Below are 24,486 nucleotides of genomic sequence, written 5' to 3'. Positions count from 1 at the left end.
GTAATCCCACTTTACTCAAACAGGAGTAAATTGTGCATCTATTGAGTATTTACAGCAGCAGGTCAGTGTATTTTAGACACAGTACTTGAGTAAATGTAAATGAGTTACATTCCACCTGATTGTAATGAAGCAACATGTCACTCAATGCAACAGTGTCACTGATAATGTTTGGACATAATTAAGCTAAACCGAAGATGTTACCTGACAAGAAGAAGAAATCTCCTGCCACCATCATCCCGCCTGCACTATCAATAAGGCCAGATGATTAGGAAAGACTGCGTGAGCCGCCTGAGCATCACAGTTGAGTATTGCACCTCCTGAAAACCTCTCACTGGCCCTCTGCACCACATACTACCATGATAGGTCTTTCCACTGTCAGCGACAAAGAAAAGGAGGCTTCGTGTAAGAAGGAACAAACAAGACACCCCATTGTTGCACGCTATGAAACATTACCTGTGTCAATTCAGGAAAAAAGGCAGAAAGTTGTGGAAAGTAGAAAAACTATTTTTTTGAATAGATTACTATGTAAGGATCATGCGCACATTGTGAACCCAACATTTACCGATCGCCATCTTCATTGTTGCACACGTCTCAGAATGACTTTAAATGAAAATGATACAAGAAAATGTACTGCATAGTGTTTATTTGGAATATATCTGCGATGTCAGAAAAGAAAGAAGTAAGCATGCACAGTGATCTGTCGTAGAGAAGAATATTAAGAAGATATACTCAGTAACCAAATACACAAATCATTAAAAACTGTACTTACCAAATAATCAATCATATCAATCATAGTCAATGTAAGTAGAGCAAATGTCAGAGGAATGACCAGTGAACTTATAACTACTGTATATATTGTTCAACCACCATAAGCTCTTGAAATGCCCTCAATAACCCACCTTTTACATTACAGTCTCCAATCAAACATAAATTATAATGTTAACCATATTACCTATGATGTTATATCAACTTCATCTTTATTAATAAATTCACTAATTATTCTAAATTCCAGCTGAACCCCAAAAAAACAAAACAAAACACAACATGTTCCTGGTACTGTGATCCCTTTGGTACAGGAAGACAAACACTTCATTACCTTTGTGCTACAACAACACACATTACATCATCATAATGATTGGCTTTCAGTATTATGTTAAGACTATAAGAAAGAAACATTAGGTTATATTTTTCCTAGAGTTATACATTATTAATATTATTATATCTAGAATAGAAAAAAGAAGAACCTGTTTTTGAATCAATGAATAAACCGCTTGATTTACAGTTTACAGCCCGATACTGCCCCCTAGTGGATATGTCAAGCTATTGCAGGGAAAAAAGTGAAGCTCCGTCTTCATGATGAGCATGAGATAAACTTTTAAAGCAGGACATGCATGCTGCTGAATGTTGAACCAGCTTAAAGGTTTTGGTCATTCTCATGGAATTGGTGGAGGTGGTCAGAGTACCTGGGAGAGAAATTAAGAAAATGTCAAACTTGCATCAGGTACTTGCTACTATGATCAAAATGGCAGTGCAAACATGTTGTGATATTATTAATGTTTAACCCCCAGCGGGGTGAAAAAACTCACTTCTTAGCGCAGAAAGCGGAGCAGTCTCGGCCGATACTCTCGCTCCAGGCGGTCTTGTACAGCACCTGAGCAAAAAAAAAGTAAACAGTTAAGATCTCATGCAGAATGGGCAACAACAATGGCTCAATTAGCTGCTTATGAGAGGGTGACGCACTCTCTATTGAACAAACTTGATCAATACATGTTTACATGGGGCACTTCCACTGCTCTCTGTAACTGTAGCTTAGAGATCAATTAAGTAATCCAGTGCAACTGATGGACTGCTGAAAGGATGCCAGCGTGTTGGCTTCCGTTTGTTTTATTTATCCTTGTTTTCTCTTATTTTTACATTTATATATGAAGTCTATTTCTGACAGATGTGATGTGTGAAGTGGTCCTAGTTTAAACGATCAATAAAATGCTGAATATATATATTGTTTCACTGAAGCTAATGACACAGAGCCATGAATGTTTAATCATAAAACCCTCAGGGGTTGAAAGGAGACCCACCAGGAAGACCAAACAATGCAGGAACAAGGTGTAGAAGAAAGCAACAGTCCTGGCTATCTTGTTGGAGAGAATCACGCGACCCTGAGAGACAAAAACAGGATGATTAGTGAAGAGGTTGCACCAAACGCATAGAGTGTGTGTGTGTGTGTGTGTGTGTGTGTGTGTGTGTGTGTGTGTGTGTGTGTGTGTGTGTGTGTGTGTGTGTGTGTGTGTGAGGCTTACGAGGCTCAGAGTTGCTTTATCCCAGGGGCTGAGGCTCAGGTATCTGCGCTGACGCTCCTGCAGAGACAAAGCAGTACGACGTACGACTCAACATAAAAATACACCATCTTTGGAAAGTTTGAATACATGCAGACCAATGTTTTGGTGTCTCACACAACTCAGAATAAAATAAAAATACCCTTTTAGAACAGAAGAATTTAATTTGCGTGTCTATTAAAAAGGTGTGCGTCTTGTACCTTCCTGCTGAAGGAAGCAAACGGATCCAGTTTGTCCTCGTACTGGGAGGAGTAGCGCATCACGGTGTCGTCACTACCTCCAGCCTACAGCACACGGATATAAATATCTTAGGGTTCAAATTCCACCAAATCAACAGCACATCACAAACAGGAACGTGACCACACGTAGAGCACACACACACACACACACACACACACACACACACGCACACGCACTCTGCCAGGGTAGCTCTGCAGGAATTTGATTTTCTCGTAGAGTTTGATGTTATCTGCTCTCAGGCTATCCAGTTCATTCTGCAGCGCCTGCATGGTCTGCTGCACGGAGCGATTCTCCTGCAGGGGACAGAGAAAACAAATAGATGAGAAATTAGTTCTTCCGAGAAAAGGCGCAGGAATACAGGACGTGTGTGCACGTGTGTGTGCGTGTGTGTGATCGTGACTCACAGCTTCCAGCTCCTGATTGCGGGAGCGAAACCTCTCCCGTTGGCTGGAGATGATGGAGAGCAGAGAGTCCATCTGGCCCTGAGGAAGCTCAGAGTGGGGGCCTACGCCTGAACCTGAAGGTAACACAGATAAAAAATGTTTTTAAATAATGCATACTCTATTAAACCCGCTATTAAAGGGCAAATTCAAACTTCTACTTAAATGCCATAATTCACTTCCTTTATGAACATTTAATATGGTCATATTTTATGATCAGAAACTAAATGTAATTATTATTTTGTGGTCAATTTGATGCTATTATCTGTTTGCAGACAGGCTGTCAGTCGAACTCCGGTGAAGGCCTAAAAACTGAACTGTTCCTCGCGTGTCACATGAAAGGAAAGAAACTCTTAAGAATCGCTCTGATCAGACAAGTGTGCAGTCTTCAAACCTCCTGCAGAACCTCGGCTCAGCAGGTTTATCTCATTACAATTAGAGAAGTAATGATTGACACCACATTCATGTTTTACAGCAAAGACTTTTCCATGTGGAAGTTATACACAAGCACGCGTCAGCACTCTGGGGTCACTGCCAGTCAAATCTGATCAAACCACATTCACACAGTCCTAATGAAGCAGATCAGGTCTTAATAAATGATAACTAACAAACTTACACTTGGATAGTTGATTATCTAGTCATCGATCTTTAATGTTATAGAGTAGTCTACAATTTTTTGGGAGTGTGGGGTTGTCTTTAGTGATTAAACTCCAGATTATCTCTCCGGAGAGCATGTCATTTGTCACTGCTAAGTCAATGTAAAGGCGCGATTAGACACAAATTAAACACGAGCTGAAAAGGTTTTAGCTTAAGTAAGAAATGTGCTTATCCCAGGGCTTTGGCTGGGGCTGTTTGAGGGAAATTAACTTTGCTTTCTGTGTGAATGTTTAAGGTTTAAATTAAAGGTTTGCATTTAAATAAAGGTGCTATATCGCTTGTAGATATTGTGGGGACGCTGTTGCAATTTCTTCTCTTAGTGTCAAGGAGGGTTCAAAGAAAAGCCTACCAGTAAACATTGCGGAGGCCTCTTTGACAGGTTCCGGGATGTTCTCCATGTTGCCGACCTCTGACCCGTCTGCGTCGGGACGTGGCAGGGAGGACATGGCCTCGATGGTGCTCAGGTCGTGCTCCAGCTTCAGTATAAGTTCCTTCTGCTCCGCACTGGTGCGCACGGCACCCGAAAACTCCACCTGCAGCTCTGCATAACGGCCTGATGAGGGCAGAGAGGAAAGATAAAGATTTGAAGATTATTCTTTTAATCCGGGTTTCCCGTTTGTTTTTAGATTGTATTTATATTATTAGTTCCTAAAACAACTCACCTGCGGAGGCTGTAAATGGCAGAAGCAGTCCAATATCCCCAACATGATTCAAACCCTTGCAAGATTACTGCTACACATTGCTACTGTCTGACTCTTCCCTGGCTTTCTAATTGGTCTCTTTCTCTGAGAATACTTATATACCATGCATGTGTTCAACAAAGTACATTTCCAACAAAGATTTTTGGCAAAGAAAAAAAAACCCACCACAGCACACTTTTAGTATTTGTATAAAAGAGATTTACTTCAATTATCACACCTAGGGTGCATGTGAATAATAATGATGATGATGAATCAAATGTCAATCATAACAAATACATTGTGAACGTTTCATACAGTGATATTGCTTTTCAATGTTGTAGAAGGGACTGTTTTACAGTGCTGAGAACAAACAACATGATACGTTTAGTAAATAGAAAGATAAAGAAACAATGATACATGAGGAAAAACAAAAGGGAAGGAGACCCCAACAAGGAGAAAAAAGCATCTCAGGAGTGACAGAAGTGCTAGGGAAACAACTTTCAAAAACATCTTAACCATCCCTTTACAGTCATGCAGCCTTTTGTACTACAACACACATGTACGCGCACACACACTCACAAAATAAGCAGTGGGAGAAGTTATGAGAATTATTACTTCCACATTGTTGATGACAAGGTTGGAAAAATCATCCAAAAACACTCTGAATTGCTAAAGCCTCAACAAGCATCTTAAAGCTTTCCAAAAGGAGGGGGGAAGAAGATCTCCCCAGGTCATTTGGTTGTCAGACTACACTGTGGTTTAAGCTATGGGTGAACTGAAGCGACGACACACGGCAGCAACATTCAGAAAACTGTCAGCAACCTTTCAACAGAGGTGGATAACTAACTTCACTATTTGGCTTTTTGCTTCCTCTTTTAAGTCTTGCGAGCATTCACTGAAATGTTTATCACTCCAGAGTTGATCTCCGGGTGTTAAAAATTGTACAGTTAAGCATGAAATAACTGAAGAGATAAGATGAAATGGTTTAAGACTTAAAACTTAGCTGGAGCCAATGTGAGAGGTGAGCGAAAATAACATAAGAAAGCACGCAAGTAAAGTGGAGGGGTTTAAAGGATGAGTGTATTGTGCTGTATTATGTGTGTATGTATTACTGAGTGTGCTATGCATACAGCACCGCTGATTCGGAAAGTGTTTCCTTACAAAACCCACTTCATAAGATATATTCTAAAAGTATTACAAAAAACATCTGAGGTTTTTCTTTCTTTTTTTTTTTTTCCTGAATATGGTGACCAGTGCTGCTGTTTGGGCTTCCATTACAACTAATATGTCAAATGAATAACCACTACTTCAACAGATCATACAGTAAAGCTTTACGACTTCAGAAAACATGATATGATATACAGCATCTGTTACACCTTTACAATGTTATTCAACAGTGTATAGAATCATCTGATTTAAATTTGTAGAAAAATATCTGTGGATCATGGAAAAGTCCTGAATCGTCCCTTCTCTCCTCCTGCCTTCAAACAAAAGCATACTGTGACAATAGTGAATCAATAGCTACTTGATCGACTGTATTTACACGTCTCTTTTCCAAATAACCATTCGAATTGGCACACGTCATTATCAATACCTGTAGTGCCATTATTAATGTCACAGCAAACCTGACACAAACAGAAAAATACAAAATGCCCTATGAATAAATTCAGTGTTATTACAGTGTACGCTGTTTCTGCATGCTTCCTCCTTCATTCAATGCTCTGGCCTTTCGCTGCTAGTTAAGGTTATGTACAACGTAAGAAATGCATTGTGGGAAAACAACTGTCTGAAATAAGACCCGGACCGAAACGTGTCTGCAGGTCAGTCATAAGTATACACAAGCTCGTTTTTTTTTTTCTTCTTTTACTCTTTCACTGCACTCCAGGAATTATATACAACCCTCTCCAGAGAGCTGAGAAAAGTCGACTTTAAAAGTACCAATATTTATGAAGTGTATGAGAAATTAATTTGGGTAAAGATGTGGGATATATTATGAACAAATCAGGTGAAATCGTCTACATCTAATGACATCACTAGTTTGGTGCCCTGCTTGGCAGTTAAAGGCACGAATCTGATGATCTCACGTGGTTTAGGTGAGTTGATGGATCTGGCTATAAAATGGCAAATGGGTTAGGTGCTTAGAAACTTTACAGTAGCTGTTCATCACCATTAAACATACTGTGGTTGTCCAATCCAAGCAGTCCAAAAGAAGGCAGTAAGCCTTCGGTATTCTGCAGAAGACAGATGTTTCACATCAGTCGTCCACAGGAAGCGCCAATGTTTGAGGAATTTTTTTTACAATTATTAGATACACTGGAAAATCCAATTTGAACTATTGCATCTTAATGCAGTGCAATGAGGTTATCAGTATCTTTTGCTAGGCTGCCAATATATCTGGATGTACATTCGGGGAAAGGGGAGGCTTAAGGATGGACTGAGGACATTTTGGATGGAAACCAAAAACAGGTGTTGACTCATAATATCTACAACTGTACAGGACAAAGGCCCTTTCTGTCACACAGTTATCTGTAGTTTGAAATAAGGGGCTACTGTATAAGAATACAGCTCATCATTTAGAAAACATGGATACAGCTATCTTATGTTTTAATTTTAGTGTTAGGATGCGGAGAAGAGTCTGTGCTTGGTTCACAACCACTTTTTAAAAAGGTATACATTTCCCAGGATCCCGGGATCGTACGCTGTTGTAGTGTTTACAGACCCTGTCCCCAAGTCAGTCTTCAAAAAAGATCCTAATAAGTGCTTTGTTACGGACTGCGATATATATTCTGCATAATCATAGGCTGGCTATCTGTTCAATCTGACGTAGCACCCCTGCTAGCTGGTACACTTCTCTAATCTCAATTTGGCAGATATGACCTCTTTCAAGTTAACTTGCGTTTTCAAGTTTAGGTAATTTCATTTGACCTGTTTGACAAAGTCGATACATTTGGACCTGTAAATTATGTTAACGTGATTACAGAGTGGGCGACCTCCATCTAAAGAAAGCTGCATGCCCTGCCGAGCGTTAGTGTTGGGCTTGCCCAAGAAACAGCCAAAAAAAACCAAACAAAAAAAACATTATCGGAGGATAGAAAACAGAAAAAGAGATATGCTATCATATATTCACTGATCTTGATATGTCCTTTGATTCTCTAGCTAGCAATTTAAGAGCATAACTGTTGTGGTAAAAGCTTAATGCTTACGGGAGCATGAACTGTAGCAAACACATTTTTTTCAAAGCTATTGAAATGACACTAAACTTTAGGATTCATGAATATACAAACAAACGAGAACTAGTACATCTTTGTAAATATTAACCAATACTGCCGGCAGTCTATACGTCTAATAAAAATGTTACTTGCCCTCAGGAACAGTATAATCCCTTAAAAAATAGACAACTCAAATGATAAGACATTAAATGAAAAATACAGCACCTATAAATAAGCAGAATAAAAACCAAACTATAAATGCAAAATAGCAATAAAACCAAGCTACAGTAAATCATAGTATTTCACTACTTTGTGAGAAGATTAATGTAATGGTAACGCATCAAACAGCTTAAAGAAGGGTGTCAGTTGTGCACTAGTAGTGTGTGCAAGTAGATACGAAATATGACCCCACTCATTGGAAACACTGAACACTCCTCAATCGCACACACTTGTGCACACACATGTATTGACAGGCATGTGTGTACATGCACCCACGCATACGCATACATACACACACACGCACACACACAAAGGGGAGGCAGTAGGCTGACAGGCACTGAGGGCTTGTGTGGGACAGGGAGGAGGTGATATGCCTTATAATTTGTAGTGTATACAGTAGAATTCAATGCAAAACATCCCTGGATACAGGATAGACTGGAGGAGAGTGGTAACTACTCACACCAGGGTTGGGGTGAATTCACTTTGACATTGAGATTTATTTGCTAAAAACCCATTTTTTTTTTCAGTCAAGAATTTCATTATTGATAATTACTTCTTAAATTTACTTCTGAGTGAATTGACCTCGACCCTGACTTACATGCAGGAAAATACAAATGCACGCGACACACACACACACACACACACACACACAGACACAGACACACACACAGACACAGATACACACACACTCTTCCTGATTTGGCCTATAAAAAGATGTGTGTTTGTGAACAGAGAAGATTTGTTGGTGGTGCAGACACACACCCAGCAGGTCCAGTGCTGGGTAAAAGCTGTGACGTGCACAACCTAAAACAACAAGAGACACGTATAGTATCAACATGTCAGACAGCTACAGTACTACGTGAATTCATTGTATCGTATTTCAGCAACGCAACATTATTCCATTCTAAATCAGGGTGTTTTTTTTCTTTCTTTTTTTAAACAGTAACTTGTTATTCTCTTTTCTTATTTTGTACTAATTAAAAATGCTTCCTAAAATTCCCTATTTTGTACTCTTTAGAGTCAACAGACTGTGCAATCTCTTATTGGCAACCAAATTGCAATATCAAAAAAAAGAGATCATCCTTCATCCTTTAAAGAAGGGTTTAAGGAGGCATAAAGAGGGTTCCTTCCATCCTTCCTCTTCAAATGAGTGCGTGTGTTTGTGAGGAATTAGAGATCCTTCTGGCCATCACATGGCTGTCAGCAGGATAGGATATGGGACACAATAGGTCAAAGTTCATCTCTCTTACATCAGTTACCATGGCAGCTCAGCCGGCAGGCCTTCCACTACCCTCTTAAGAGTGTAGGAGTGAGATGAAAAAGAAAACATGCTGCCATTGAGAAGAGAACACACACACGCATACACACCATTTTTGGGCGTGTTTACACACACAAACAGGTGCACACTGACACAACCCCTAACATACAAACACGCACACACACACACGCAGTGAGTGAAAAAGGCAAAGGGTTTGTAACAGTCACTCTACAGTGTGAAAAATGAGGCGTCTCACTGAGTGAGGGGAGGTTTGTGGACACTTGGGAGGTGAGAAGAAGAAGAGCGGAAAAAATCTCCTTTAACAAAGTGAGAGTTCTTGTAAGAGAGTTCCTGTCTCTATCTATCATCTAACAGTGTCTATCACTGTGACAGCTGCTGTGTCAGGCCTTGCCTGTGTTACTGAGTCCAGGTTTCAACCCCAGCTGCGGGTCAGACCCCAGCTCAGGACAAACCAGTCTGGTGCACCAGTGGCTGGTGATAGGGGAAGGTACAGCAGGGCCGGAGGCCAGCAGGACGGCTAAGTGCTTTTCTCAGTACAAAAACAAAACTCAGTTTAAAAAAAAAACAGAGACACATAAGTTCTCTTATTTTGTTCTTCTAGGTATTCAGTAAATCTTCTTTTTAAGGGTTTTGCCAACCACTCTTTGTTTCTTTCCTCTTCGGAAAGCTTTTATGTAATAAAAATGGCTGCTGAGCTTGACTTTGGCTGTGTCCACTCTCCAACTGGAACAGAGCAGGAGGGGTCCAAGGTTAGAGGTTGTGAGGTTATGAGACAAGAGGGATGAAGGATGATCAGGGGGAGCTAGAACTCCCACTCTGAGGGATCCTCTTTGCTGGCAGCCTTCTCCAGCCTGTGGATGATGTTATTGAGATTGGCTGCCTTCTTCTTGCGCAGATTGTTGTCCCTGGGGTTTCTGGCTGGGCCAGAGGCTGGGATGTTAGTACTAGAGGCAGAGCCACTGGAGGATGCCTCTGTGAGGCTGAAGAGCCCCAGTCCACAGCTGGAGCCTGGCCCGGTGCAGTCTAGCTGGTCAGGGGAGTTATTAGATCCCCCTGCCTCAGACTCAACCTCCATGTCGTCTTTGCATCCTCCTCTGTGATCCTCCAGGCCGATGCCCAGTCCCTGGCGTGTCTCCACTGTGCCCTCAGATTCTGTCCCGTCACAGCTGTCCCCCTCTCCTGATTTGGACCCGCGTAGGGAAGGGGATCCCCCCTCACTGCCAGGCCCTAACCCTCCGGCTGCCTGGATCTCCTCTATGAAGAGCTCTCGCCGGATACGTGACCTAGTAAAGACATACGAGTTTAGTCACGCTACTCAAATCCTGAATGTCCATTTGTCTGACGCAACAAATCTTAAATTTTACTGATCTCAAAATATTGTATGAGTGCACCAGGGCCAACAGGGCAGGTACTAAAGCCCTCCTCAAGACAATGTCCATTTATTTAACAATACAACATCCTCCACAGGTTATTAGTTTATTTAATGATCTCAAATGCTCTTTGCAGAACAGCTTGTGATACAAACATTAGACATGGGTCAATATTCAAGCGTGTCTCTTTTCCAAATGCTGACCTGTAATTATGGAACCAGTTGATGACAGTACTGGTCTTCAGGTTGAGCTGGGAGGCCAGCTCCTCAATGGTTTTGGGGGAGGGATACGGCTTCTGCTGGTAGGCCCTTTTCAGGGCCTCCTTCTCCTCGGGGCCCAACACCACCCTGGCTTTCTTCAGGTGCTGCTGTCCCGGGCTATGGGAGCCCTGGAGGTAATCTGGCCCCACTAAACCCACATCCACAGGATGGCTGTCACTCAAGGAGCTCAGCCGCCTCTTCATGTAAGCTGCACAGTCACACAAAAACGAGAAGGGGAAATCAGTACCTCAGAAAATACATTTATGTGATGAATAAATATGGGGAATATCAATAACATAATATCTGCAGCAGATTTAAGAACTAGTCTAGAATCACCAATTTTAGAATTTTCTTTTAAAACTTTTCCCAGCATATAAAATACTAATATCGTCTTGTCGTTTTACTCTTCTAAGACAAATTAGAAAAATAAATGGAATATATTTGACATTGGGACTGATGGCCGGACTAAACAAGATATCTGAAGGCATCACCTTTGACTGATGGACTTCTCATAATCTTCTGACATTTATAGACCAAACACTTAATCAAGAACACACTCAGTAGACTAACAAACAGTAGAAATAATCATTAGGATCGACTGATCTATATTGTGTCGTCTGTTTTGGACTATTTTGCAAGCAGATTGGAATTAGACTGGAAAGACTTCTATATTAATTAATCATCATAAAACACACACGGTCCCACACTTCAGTGCTAAGCAGTCTGTAAGTCCACAGTGAAGGTTCCATGTTCGACAAATGCATGCCACCAGGAAATGTTTTGCGTCACTTATTGTGCATCAGACAGATCTAAAAAACAATCCGGCCATCCTCTTCAACAACCACTAGGTAGTGCTATTGTCTTTCTCAGGAACTCTAACAATGAAAACATCTCTTCCATTTTAAAGCAAACAAGCAGCACCATTCACTTGGGGGCACTAGCAGCTGAAAATGAACAGTTCATGGCAGCTTTGCATGAGGTTGACATTTTCTCAACCCCAATATATGCTGCCAGATATATTAGTGTTGCAGAGAAAAACCCCTCAGAGCAAGGTTAGACCACTCTGAAAGTTGTGTGCTGCCTCGCAGGCTTGTACCGCAAGGGTGAGAGGTCAAATATGGTTACTGTAGACTAGGTCCATGTCTTTCCTCTGGGCCCTGCTGTCAGCCAGGACTATTCCCATTTGCCATTTGGATGCATTACTTTGGGGTCAATAACCTGAAACAAAGTTGAATTGAGAGTAACCCCACCCGTCCAAGCCCCAAACACACTGTTTTAAGGTCAATTTTGTTTTTAGCCCTCGTATGTATTCTGCGATATCAGGAGGGTAAACTGATCCCGGATGCTTGTGCCTTCTGGCAGGTTCAAATGCGCGTATCCCGCCTCACAGAGAGAGAGAGAGAGCTTCAAGTGGGCAGTCAGGGCTCACTGTGAGGCAGCGCGCAGGGTGAGGCCTTTTGGCTTTGCTGATTCTTAAACACATCATGCAACAGAAGGAAATAAAGAATGATGGAGCGATAGAGTGGGCTATGGACGAACAAATGATAAAAATACGAGCTTATAGACACTGGTGATTATTATTATGACGACGATGATGAAGAAGAGTGCTGATGACTGTGAGTAAGCAGGCCCCCGGCAGTCCCCTAGCTGTCACATCTAATACAGTATGTGATGTCTACGGTCCTGATTGGTACTGACATCACACCAAGATGACTGTGATCTGCACAACATGCTCTGCTGTCCTGCACAAAGGATATTGTGTGCAGATGTGCATGTGTAATTCAAAAGGCTGCTGCTTGTGTTTTTTTTGTGACTATTTATAAAATAAATGCATGCTCAAGCAGATAACATGAAAGTTTTCAGTTTTCAGTTTTTCAGTCTTTTGTTCATTATTTGGGGAGGCATGCTGCTCTATATGGAGCGTCATTGAGCTTTTACCACACACACACACCTTTCTTCTCCAGGCGTTTCATGTCCATGAGTTTCTCCACACTGTGTGGGTCCTGGAGCCAGAGCTGCATGCGGACGAAGGGCTCTCTGCCCTTCAGGCTGAGCTTGTGCCAGGGTTTGGGCCTGGCCAGCAGGTCTGAGACAGAACCCTGAGTCAGACCCAGGATAGTCTCCCCAAACAGACGCTGGCCTGGTTAGGCGAGAGAGAGTGGAAATGAAATGGTCATTTCAGAGAACTGATTCTAAGGCTGAATAATTCATCATTGGGGAGGGGAAAGAGAAAATGCAGCTAAACCGCGCAGGCAGCACTTCCTGTGTTTCTTACCAAGGTTATTATCAGTCAGCACCTCCTTAACCTTCTTGGTGATGGCGTAAGTATCAAGCTCAGCAGACATGGCGACCATTTCCTGGATGCTCAGACCCGAATGACCAGGAACAGGCAGCGGGGTGCCAGGCTGAGACTCCCCACCTGAGGGATCCTCAGACGCAGGTTTGAGACAGGAGGACTGTGAAGCGAGTGGATCCCCTCCGAGACCGTTGACAGACTCCTCAGCTGAACTGAGGGGGGACTCTGGAGCAGGGCTGCAGCTGGCTGATGTCTTGGGAGTACCCTCTGCTTGAGGAGAACAGATAGGGCAAGAAATATCACACAGGTTAGGAGACATGTTACCATGTAAGAAAACAAGAGTTTTCATCTCCTCCCCCTGCTGGGTTTGGGTGGGACTTCAAGCCAAACCACATCAACTAATTTAATTCCTGTTAAACAAACAGCAAAGGTGCTTAAGTTTTCAGTTTGAAGCTTTTTTGGCTTCGTCCTCCTATTCCTTCATCTCCCTGTCTCTGTCTGTGTAGTACTGCTGTGCAGCTCAGCAGGCTGGAAGAGAGCAGTCATGAGGAGCTGTCAGTGTACATTAGCTGCTGTTTACACCCCCAGAGAGAAAGAGAGACACGCAAATGCGCGCGCACACACACACGCACAGAGCTGCCATCTGGCACTGCAACACTAACTTGTCTATGACATGACAAACCAGCAGCTTGCTGGCTGACACTGCACTGAGGATGGGGGGATGGTGGGAGGAGAAAGGAGGGAGGGTGGAAGAGGGGGGTGGGGGGGGATTGTGTGAGTGACAGACTGACAGTAACAACTAGCCACTAGCTCTAATCAGGCTTTCAGAGTAATGCTCTAGCCCAAAGAGCCTGGTTGTGTGAATCCATGTACTCTATGTGCCGTGCGTGTGTGTGTGTGTGTGTGTGTGTGTGTGTGTGTGTGTGTGTGTGTGTGTGTGTGTGTGTGTGTGTGATTTGTTTACCTTGGTTCTGAGCTTGCTGGATGTGTGTGTTTTGCCCCTGGTCTCCATTGAGCCACGGCTGCATGCGGAGGTATGGCTCTCTGCTCCTCTGGTTCAACTTGTTCCACGGTTTGTGTCGAGACAGACTGTCACTCAATATTCCCTGAAACACACAGACAGAGAATGGCTCAGACATGCAACCACTGTGGAGTAAAAACAGAGAACGGCAGAAAAAGAACACACACAAGCTCTTTTGGTTGTCGCCTCGGCTCACCTCTTTGGAGTCCTCATGCATGTGGTTCTCCTCTCCCGTCTGGCTGGATATGGCCCTGCGGGGGTCTGTATGCATGTTGCTCCACCACTGCTCTCTCCAGTAACCCACTCCTCCAGAACTTCCAGAGCGGCCCGACCCCTCAGAGCTCCGACCCAGCCTGAGAGCTCCCTCAACAGACATGTCAATCCCTGAAGAACTCCTGCATTCTCTCTTCACGTTGGAGCTGAAGTCCAGGATGGGAGACGGGGATGAGGGGGAGGACAAGAGGGAGCTGGGAGGCTTCTTGAGGGAGAGTGCCAGGGGGTTGTAAGGGGGAAGGGGGGCGGTGAGCGAGGAGCTCAGGAAGTCCCGGTGAGATAGTGCTGAGGAGGAAGACGAAGATGAGGCTTTGAGGAGGGGCTCAAGTGCAGTATGTTGGGCCTCCATCTCTCTGCGAGCTTGCTCTAGGATGGAGCGGATCGCCTCGTCTGATCCATGGCCCCCTCCGCCTCCCATTCCGCCTCCACCCCCTCCTTTCAGTCCTGTATACAAGGGTTGAGCATGGGACAAGTCTGTTGAGGGAGGAGAAAAAAGGGCCGTCATGAGACACCGACAAACACTCACAGCCACAATGCATCATCTTCAATGCTTCGAGTCCTCTGGAGAGCAGAAGAAAACTACGACTCACCAGCTTTCTGCACCTGCAGCTCTCTTTTGGCCTGCTCCAGAATGGACTTGATAGCCTCATCTGAACCAGCCTCTGGGGTGCGGACGCGGGCGGTAATGTTACCTGGAAGGAGGAGAAGAGGGAACGGGAGGAGACGAAACATCTTGTCAGATTAAGAAGCAGAGCTACAGAACAAGTGAAGAGAACAATAACAGAGCATATAAGGACATCAACTATTACACCATAGCACAGCACAAAGAACAACATTCCCACCACTGAGCTACAACGCATCTATACTGCAGGGATTGTCATAATTTCTTTGGTCCCTTTGGAGCTCACACATGCACACGTGCTACAGGGTTCGTACATTAAATGCTCCCCACAGAATAACAACTACCAATAAAATCCCTAAATACACATGCTGGCTGCTCCTTTGACGCAAGTCACTAGAGCTGTGCGGTTACCTTCAAGGCACATGTATATCTGCATGCCTGCCCGCAAGTTAATAAACGCCAACGCGCACACACGCGCGCGCACACACACACACACCATAGACACAGTTCACCCCAACACGAACATGCCACACAGACAGAACGTGCTAAAATCTCTGTGTGTGAAGGGGACAGACCTGTGTATGAAGCTGTATTGGAGAAGGCTCTCCGCTTCGGAACATCCTGAAACACTCTGCTAAGCTGGGGCTGGCCTGAGCCCTCTGTTAAAAACAATATACCACACACTATGTTACAGCACTTGTGTGTTTTCTTTTGCTTTTACAGCTAGACTATATGGTGGCCTATAATGCTCTGCAAATATATGGAATGTGTGAATTCTTCCATCTAGTGAACAATATAGTACCATAAATGCATTGATCTTCACCATATGTGGCCCCAGTAGATTAAAAACTCCTCCTCTAACAGGAATATTAAACTACTGCAAAGACTGAGGAGTGAGGAACACATTGTTTAATAGAGAACGATTAAACAGGGGCATACTCAATGCAGCCTTATTATCAACAGAGACTTTGTCTAGGACTAGGGTGGTTGTATTTATGTGTACCACTGAGACCACCACCTTCAATCAGAAATGTCCTGATGCGTTAACAAAAGCAGGCCTAGGCTAATCGAATCTACCCGTAGTTAACAGTACCCTTGCCTTCCTCCTAGTTCCCACCGATCAATACTATTGATGTGTGAAAGGTTTCTGTATTGACCACAATAGCTAGGAGAGTCTCTTGGGATCAGTGCGTGACTAGGAACTCACTCAAAACACACAGGTGTGGCACAGGATGGGAGTTAGGAAAGAGAAAGAAAAAGAAAAAGCTAGTCCATATTGACAAGCTAATCGATGGCTCTGTGCAGGGCTGTACACATGCAAGACACACACACACACACACGCACACGCACACACTCGCTCACACTCTCATACACTCTCACACACGTTAAAGATACACAGACTCACCTCTCTGCCGTCCCTGGATGCTGCGCAGATGCTAGGATGTTCTGCTCATCGGCGAGGAACTGCCTCATCTTGTGGAAGGGCTCCTTTCCCCGGATGGTCAGCTTGTTCCACGGCTTTGGTCTGGCCAGGATCTCACTGACCGAACCCTGAGACAGTCCCAGCACATAGTGGCCAAACACACGCTGGCCAATGTTGTGCTTGATCAGCTGCTCTTTCACCTGTCGGGCAATCTCTGCCGTGTCCATGTCTTCCCCGTCCAAAATACTTCCCGTGGTGGCGTCAGAGTGGCTGGGTGACGGAGATGGGGCACTGCCAGCGGTGCTGCTCCCGTTAACAGGACCCATGTCTGGGCTTGCTGGAGGCGGCTGGGGGCTGCTAGCTGCCAGAGGGATGGCAGCTGACCCAGAGCCAGGGGTGGAGGTAGGGATGGAGCTGAGGGTTGGAGTGAAGGGCGTGAACAGCAGAGCCCCACTGGGGATTCCAGACGACTCCTGCAGGGCTTTGGAGTAGAAGGTCTGAAGCAGCTGCCGCTGGATCAGGGAGTTCAAAGCCATCTTACCACCCACCAGAGGGAACACAGGGGAGTAGAAGTCCTGTCCAATGCCCGTAGGACTGAAAGGGTGCGTTTCGCCGCTGCTGGTGGTGGTGGCAGTGTTGAGGGTGTCCATATGAGTGCGAGACAGGGGAAGCTGGGAGGAGGAAGGAAGAGAGGGAGGGGGAGAAGGGGGCGAGGAAGAGGGATCGCTGGGCATGGTCTCCTCCTTCAGTGTGGACTCTTCTGTCTCTTTTCGCCCGGCTGACCCTACAAGAAAGGTCAAACACACCATGCATTATGGGGGAGTCAACAAAAAAGGGGTTCCAAAAAGAGAGAAAAAAAATAACAAAAGTTGAAAGTTATCTTAATCAAGTCTTTTCCAAATTAGTGAACTTTGTTTTCCTTTTTTGCCAACCCCCCCAGACAAAGTGCCCATGCATTTGTGATTTCAACCTTTCTTGTAAGCCACAGCCTGGAAGAAAAAAAGGACAAACAAAACAATTGACACTGTGCCACTGAGGCAGATTAGATTGGCCGAGGGCTCAGTCTCCCTCTCTTTCTCTTTCGCAGGCAAAGTGGAAGTAACTGGACAGGGTAAAATGATCCTGAGATAGCAATACACCATGCGAGTCCTCTTCCATGATGCTGCGGTGTGTAGATGCAGTATCAGAGTCTTTAGTTCATAAAAAAAAAAAAAAAAAAAAAAAAAACATCCAGGAAAAATATGGAGCAATAGAACTGAATTGATATACGACTGAACAGAAAATCAATGCATGTCACCAAAGGATTGTACAGCTCTGCTGAGTAAAGGCCTTACTTTACTTCTTTCCTGAATAGTTAGACTGATTACATTTATACATTCACTGAAACAAACATAGATATAAACTATATTTCCTCAGCCTTGTAAATACTAGAATCCATCTTGATGGAAGCGCTGGGAGAAATATTATTCTAATGCAAAACCATTCAGACCGTAACATGATTGAGTAAGACAGTAAGCTCCCCTTACTGTGAATGTTAATCAATTCAAAGCTATTCAACTATTCAAGCCTAAAGCCATGACATTTCAAACCCATAAACACTGTTGCAGAGGGCAAGATTCCCTATGTAGGGGCGAGAGTATGGTGTCCTCGTTTTTGTGTACTGCAACTTTGTTTCTGTTCAGGTTGACCCCCTGCTGCGGTATTCAAAAAGACACCAGAAATGCATTTTCGTCCTCGCCTTGACGTGAGGGACTAAAGCAACAACATTTCTGAACCAAAAGAAAGTTTTGCACTGTGGACCCAATATTGCAAATCATTCCCCAAAACATTAAGAAATGGTTAAGTATTCTCAGAGAAAAAGAATCTATAGACACACACACACACATACACACACACACACACACACACAGTATGTGTTTATCTTGTTTAACATGGTTAAAGACACTAACCTGATGCAATCTCTTCATGGCCGTACCTGCACAGCCGTACCTGCACAGCCGTACCTGCAGCTGAACCCTCATCTAAGCTCCAATGAATTCTGGACTCCACTTCTGTCTTTCATTTTTTGCTGGTCTGACTGAAGTTTGTTTTTGCGATGACAGCCTGGCCAGTGTTGAACCCAGGCCTTACTGTAACCTTACATGAGGACAGACTTACCGCTGAGCTCGGTGTTGGCAATGCGCAGAGCGGCGCTCTCAGATTGAAGACTGCGGTTCCTCTCCAGCAACAGCACCTCCAGAGGTTTGGATGAGTCCTGATGGAAACATTTTAATGAGACGTCTCCCTTAAATGTACAATTTAGTTTCATCGATAACTTAATTACTATTATTGTGTAGATATATTGTAAACATCACTTTTACCTGCACAGAGTCAGATGTTCCAAACTCCATAGACTTGAGGATACTGAGGAGAGAGAAAAGGGAAAACAATCGGTATCAACCCCCTACAAAAGGCGCACGCGTCTATAGTGCGAGCTTTTCTATTTCGGTCTCTTTAAGGACAAAGAAAGGATAGAGGGGCAGAGAGAGACAATATAAAGCTGCAGACATGCAAGCTTCACCTTCATAAGGGCACTCAATTGAGTTACACATCTTAAATGAAGACACGCATCTTGTTTAACATTGTTAAAGACATCAAACAAATGCAATAAATAGATCTGTGCTGGACACACAAACACACACACAAACACGCACAAACACGCACACACTCCTTTGTGTGTGTGCTCCTTACCTCAACTCCTTCTTCACCTCCTCATAGTCAGCTTGCTTTTGCAGTTTCTCCTCCAGTTCCTGTAGATAAAGAGATGAAATAATAAAAGCAATCCTTGGATCTTTATATGTCATGTACTTATTTCAGAGACTTAACTCAAGATAACAGAACAGAGCTGGTAACAATGTGAATATAGATACAGGTGTGATGAGAATACACAATAGAAGCAGGAAAGAAAGAATACAGAAATAGTCTTATGAGAAAATAATAGCTAAGATAGTTACTTCAATTTGATGAAAAACAAAATAACTGCAGCAGTGTGTTCTGGTGGTACCTTGAGAGTGGCAGTCTTGCTGCTGAGCTGCTCCTCCAGCTGTGTGATCTTGGAGCTGGTGGTCTCTCGGAGTTTGGTCAGGCTGGCCTGCAGTCTCTGGACGTCCTCCACCAGCTGGGCGGTCTCCCTTTCTTTGGCCCTGAGCTCCGCCTCCACACTTAAGTGGGATGCCACCTCCGTCGGCAGATCCTAAAGGCCACATAGGACGGCATGACAATGAGCAAAATAAAACCTATACGAGTATTCATAAAAACACGCGAAGAAAAGTTCAATCAATCACTTCAGCGATCAGAGAGAAGAGGATCAATGTACTGATTATCGGTTTCAAAAGACCTCCCCCTTGAGATCAATAAACAGCGGTTATTAATGAATCAAATCACAATCACCCAACACTAAGGATCAATGAAGCAGATACTTCGGTGTGGCAGTCGCTCACTAACTAAGTCTCACCTCTGCAATCGGTTGAACAGATCCAATAAATCAGTTAATCAATACACCAATCACATATTGCCACCCTGGCAACCTTTCCTTGGGAATCAATACATGAGTCAACAGATCAATACATCATTGGGGGTGCCTGACCTTTAAGATCGGTGACTACAGTTATCCATAAATTGAAGCTGTAATCAGCTGATCGCCTCTAGCATAAAAAAGTCGAGCTGATCTTTAGCCTATCAATACCTCTTTGTCAGCCATGCAGTAAATCAGCGAAGCAGTGTAATGTGTTACCGTGTCGGGGTCGGCCTTGGCTGGGCTGCCGAGCTGCTGGGATTGGTTACTCAAGGACAGCTGCTCTCTGAGCGACTCCGTCTCTCGCTGAGCTGCTTCTGCTCGCTGGGAGGAGAGGAGGGAAAGTTTCAGAAAAATCAACAAGTGGAGATTCTAACATGATCAATCTAATGGTCAATTCAGTGCTACTGTGTAATGTTCTTTAGTTTTTTGGGGCGCACACACACACATAAACACATGTTCCCTCAACTCCTCTCATTTTCCCACTGTCCCCACAGAACACTTGAAAACATACTTAATAAACACAAGTGTACAGCTGAATTAGCTGCACTGCCCAAGCGTTTGGCATTCCAAAAAGGCAATCACTTTGAAGGAATACACTTTTCAAATACACTTCTTCTATCGGCCGACTGTGTGTGTCTGTACGGAAAGAAAGTCCAGCCCCTTCCAGTATAAACAGACACATACTACAGAGTGGAGGAGGGCAGAGAGAATGCAAAGTAAGTGTGGGATGATGGCAGAGGGTGAATTTTTCCCTAATTGAAAATATTAAATTAGTCCTGAGAATTGAGATGATACCCGCTGCATTGTATTTATGGCCAAACCGCCGTGCTCCAGTTGGGAATCATCTGCAACACCGGCCAACTTACCATCATTAGAAGTTACAGGGAGCCGATTCCACAGTGTTCCTAATTGCAACCATATTGAGGGCTGTTATTGACTGGGTGGGAGTTGGACTGTTAGTTGCAAGAGAAAAATCCTGTTTTCCATTTTCTCCTTATAAAAGCGTATAAAAAGTCTGTGACTGAGCTGGAGGCCATGCTGTCATCCTCTGTAAACCTCAAATCAGAAGTGTGAATAGTGTGTGTGTGTGTGTGTGTGTGTGTGGCATTATAGTCGGAGCGCTAACCTTTAGGCTAATATTAACATTACATGCCTATGCTACCCCTTTAGCCACAAATCATACTCTTGGGCTAATAATGAAAGTTAACAACAATGACATTAACAGATACCACAGGAGTATTTACAGCACAAGGGCAGAGAGCGCGCTAGGGGGCTTATTTCAGCCGGGTGGGTTTAGTAGGTGTGTAATAAACATGTTAAACAAACAGCCACCCACATAGAGATAAGCAAGTCATTATCTGTTAATGTAAGCCACATTTCATACATTTTGAACATAAGAATATTTATATTTTAAAGGATAATACTGGTGATGCATTTCTTTTAGTATCCTCAATAAATCATATAAAAAGGAAGAACAAAACCAACAGTGTGTTCGTCCGTCTGTCAATACTTTCAAACTTTCTCTGCCTCTCAGCCACAAGCATGTTTGTTCCTACTGAAGATGTAAATCTTTTTTTAAATATATATAGAAGAATATATAGTTTCAAAGCTTAATGATTTCCTAAAACAGCTGGACACTGTATTTTTTACCAAATGTTACTCAAACAGGAGGAAATTGTGCTTTAGTTGTTGACTATTTTAAGCACCACGTGTGTATTCATCATATTCATTTTCTAGTGGATATTTACGACAGCCCAGTAGTGTGTGTGCATGTGTGTGTGTGTGTGTGATTAACTCAAAACTAAATAAACTGCATTTCCCATGTTCAATCTAATAAAAAGGAACATGTCACCCAGTGCAACTTCGTGGCTCACTGATGTGTTTTTAACCGTTTTTGAACGACGACAGAGCTCCACGTCACAGAGCAATGAGCTACATCAGGCTTTGTAAACACAGGTGATACTTGTACGTGAAATAAATTCATTGTTGGTTTCGCTCTTTTCATGACATTTGTTGACGGTCACTCGACTGGATCCTAACATGTACTTGCATCATTATACAGTATATTGTGTGACGGGACTTATGTTTACCTGATTGGCTCTTTCCAGGTCTGTCATCACCATCTCAATCTCATCGGCCCTGAGAAAGACATTCACTGTTACTACACAGGATGTGAAAGTGCTTGTGAGAGACTCGCGGACATACAGCACACAAATAAAAACAAGGCACGGATAAATGGATGGATGAATCCCAGGAAGAAAAGTACACTCTGCACACATCACGTGTGTGCGATTGTTCAGAGAAAAAACTCATTTAGAGGATGCCGGTGTCGTGTCCATTAAGCTACCGTCTAAATTTCACCTTAATCCATTGATTGTGAACTCCATAACCCAAACAGCTTGTATGTGTGCATGCATACATGTATTTAAGTGTGTGTGTGTGTGTGTATGTGCACACATGTAAGCCCCTAAACCCAGGCTACACTAAAACAGAGGGATTACATTAATAGAGCCCTAAATCCTAATACAGCAGACTAATCTGCTATGAAGCTGTGTGATTGTGTCTGACTAATGGTCTGGATGGAGGCCATGGTTCACCTCTCACTTGCTAGAGGTCAGACGGCAAGAATACATCCCCATAATACCACATCTTTTTGAACTTTGGAAAAATATGTTAATGACCCTCTTTCATGAGTGACGTGACAATGACAAACTTCGGAGGTAAGGACAAAACAACACTAAACACAATGAATGTACTTTTTTTATTTTGTATACTTGCTAAGATTAAAGATTATACACCATGCCTAAAACACCTGCCTAAATATGATCACCCCATCTGTTCGTAAGAGTGTGTGTTTGTGTATGCACCCAAAGATAATGTAGAATACATTCTGCCGTATGAGGACGTTACCATAAAATGAATGAAAGTCTTCACAAAACTTCTTGGTTGGTGTTCAATGCCGTGCAAAGACACCGTGTGTTTATTAAAGACATTACTTGCCGATAGGCGGCATTGAGTGCAAAGATGTGAGCGCATATGTGCCGTGTCCATTAAGACCTTTTGATTTCCCGGCAATCTTTTGATAGTGAACCCAATAACCCACGCAGCTTTTGTATTTGTGTGTCACAGTATGAGAAACAGCGTTATGTCCCATAGGCTTGAGTACAACTGATTTGAATGTGTTTAACAAAACAGACACAGTTGATATTAGGTCAACATTGTGCCACAGGCAATGCAGCAAAAAGAATCAGATGTGGGTGGGAGAGCTTTTCACTCTCCACTTTTATTATTTTCCCTAACAGTTAAAAGGATCTAGTGTGCATTTAAGCAACATAATAGTACACTACCTCGCCAGCTTTTATCCTGTCTTAAGCTATAGTGTGCGGGACCCACGTGCGCACTCATTCGCGATCCCGCACACACAAATGTTAAGGTCAGAGAGCCAACAAGCAGAAAAGCTTGTAATGGAGAGCGTTTATGGGTAGTAATGCAACCCAAATACACCACCGCTCCTGCTCCAAATGTGATCATTTAATCAAAGTACAGATGTACAAAGTCTTCTTAAATAACCTTTGGATTTGGCTGTATTTGGGAATTATAAAGGCAAAGCTAGAGGCTGAGGGCCAAAGCAGATCACAGGGAAGGGATTTTCTGCTACAGTCAGTCAGTCAGTCGCTGGGCAGGGCAGCCGATTCATCAAACACTGAACAGTAAAGGGAGGCTCCTTCGTAATTTTTAAATTCTGATTTTAACCCACCAAAACGCACCTACAAGGCTCTATATAGCAGCCACAGGGAGGAGCTGTAGAGTAGATGCACAGCTGCACTAGAAAAAAACAAAAAAAAAATCACACACACAAACAACACACACGCTTTTGTACCATGAAAGCCAATGGGTGCACAAGTGACATCAGTGAGTACTGTAGGACTTCTGAAACAAGCCCAGAGCCTCTAAGCCCCTACTGTACTTCCTCCATCTCAGAAAGGCCTTTTCATCTCTTATCATCTTCTCCCTCTTGCTTCTCACTCAACCGCTCCTTTTCTTTTCCACCCTCTGCCTGCCTCTATCCTTTTCCCCTCAACCCGTTCCCTTCCCATTGCCCTCCACTTTTTCTCCTTTCATCTTTTTCTCCCCCCTTCCACCTCCCTTCTCTCATCTTTCGGCCTCTCTTCCTCGGCCTCTGTCCTCGGTGCCAGCAGGATATTCCCCTGATTTAGATTTTCATTTCCCTCCTCTATCACACTCTTATCCCCTCTTCCTCGCTGTAGCCTCCAGCCCCTGACTTGCTTTTTGCCCTCTAGCTTTCATCACTCCATTCCTTTTCTTTCCTTGGCTTTCTCCACATTGCGTTTTCACAGCGTGTTACCTTGGGGATTTCAAGGAGGCTTAAAAAGAAGCTAGCTGTGAGAGTGTGTCTGTGTGTGTGCATGTTGTGCGCCATTTTGTGTTTGTGTGTGCTTGAGATGGACACAGGCAACAGTCAATAGGCTTTTCTTTCCTAATTATCAGCAATTAAATGGTTTTCCCAAAATGGTATCAAGCCTTTCTCTCACACACACACACACACACACACACACACACACACACACACACACACACACACACACA

At 43.5% G+C, this 24,486-nt stretch overlaps 1 protein-coding gene across 3 annotated transcripts in view; it reads right to left on the bottom strand.

The window, feature by feature from the left end:
* Positions 1-626: 626 nt before the first annotated feature.
* The window catches only part of cux1b (cut-like homeobox 1b), a 59,459-nt gene continuing 35,599 nt past the window's right edge, over positions 627-24,486 (bottom strand). Inside the window, exons 9-22 of one of the 3 annotated variants that reach the window (XM_029447197.1) lie at positions 21,969-22,017; positions 20,095-20,199; positions 19,366-19,554; positions 19,053-19,111; positions 18,683-18,725; positions 18,480-18,576; positions 4,020-4,223; positions 2,978-3,090; positions 2,750-2,866; positions 2,534-2,617; positions 2,298-2,354; positions 2,076-2,156; positions 1,587-1,651; positions 627-1,463 (exon numbers count right to left, since the gene is read on the bottom strand). In XM_029447197.1, coding sequence (XP_029303057.1) covers positions 1,415-1,463; positions 1,587-1,651; positions 2,076-2,156; positions 2,298-2,354; positions 2,534-2,617; positions 2,750-2,866; positions 2,978-3,090; positions 4,020-4,223; positions 18,480-18,576; positions 18,683-18,725; positions 19,053-19,111; positions 19,366-19,554; positions 20,095-20,199; positions 21,969-22,017 — 1,312 coding nt within the window. In that variant the 3' untranslated portion in view covers positions 627-1,414. Of the gene's footprint in view, positions 1,464-1,586; positions 1,652-2,075; positions 2,157-2,297; positions 2,355-2,533; positions 2,618-2,749; positions 2,867-2,977; positions 3,091-4,019; positions 4,224-14,716; positions 14,752-14,867; positions 14,970-15,474; positions 15,559-16,304; positions 17,107-18,479; positions 18,577-18,682; positions 18,726-19,052; positions 19,112-19,365; positions 19,555-20,094; positions 20,200-21,968; positions 22,018-24,486 lie in introns of those variants that run through there. The other 2 variants (XR_003833343.1, XR_003833342.1) reach the window with 2 other exon arrangements.

Source organism: Cottoperca gobio, chromosome 13 (genome assembly GCF_900634415.1).
Source record: "Cottoperca gobio chromosome 13, fCotGob3.1, whole genome shotgun sequence".
Taxonomy (NCBI): domain Eukaryota; kingdom Metazoa; phylum Chordata; class Actinopteri; order Perciformes; family Bovichtidae; genus Cottoperca; species Cottoperca gobio.
Note: the sequence above shows the minus strand (reverse complement) of the source record. Positions and strands in the feature narration are given on the sequence as shown.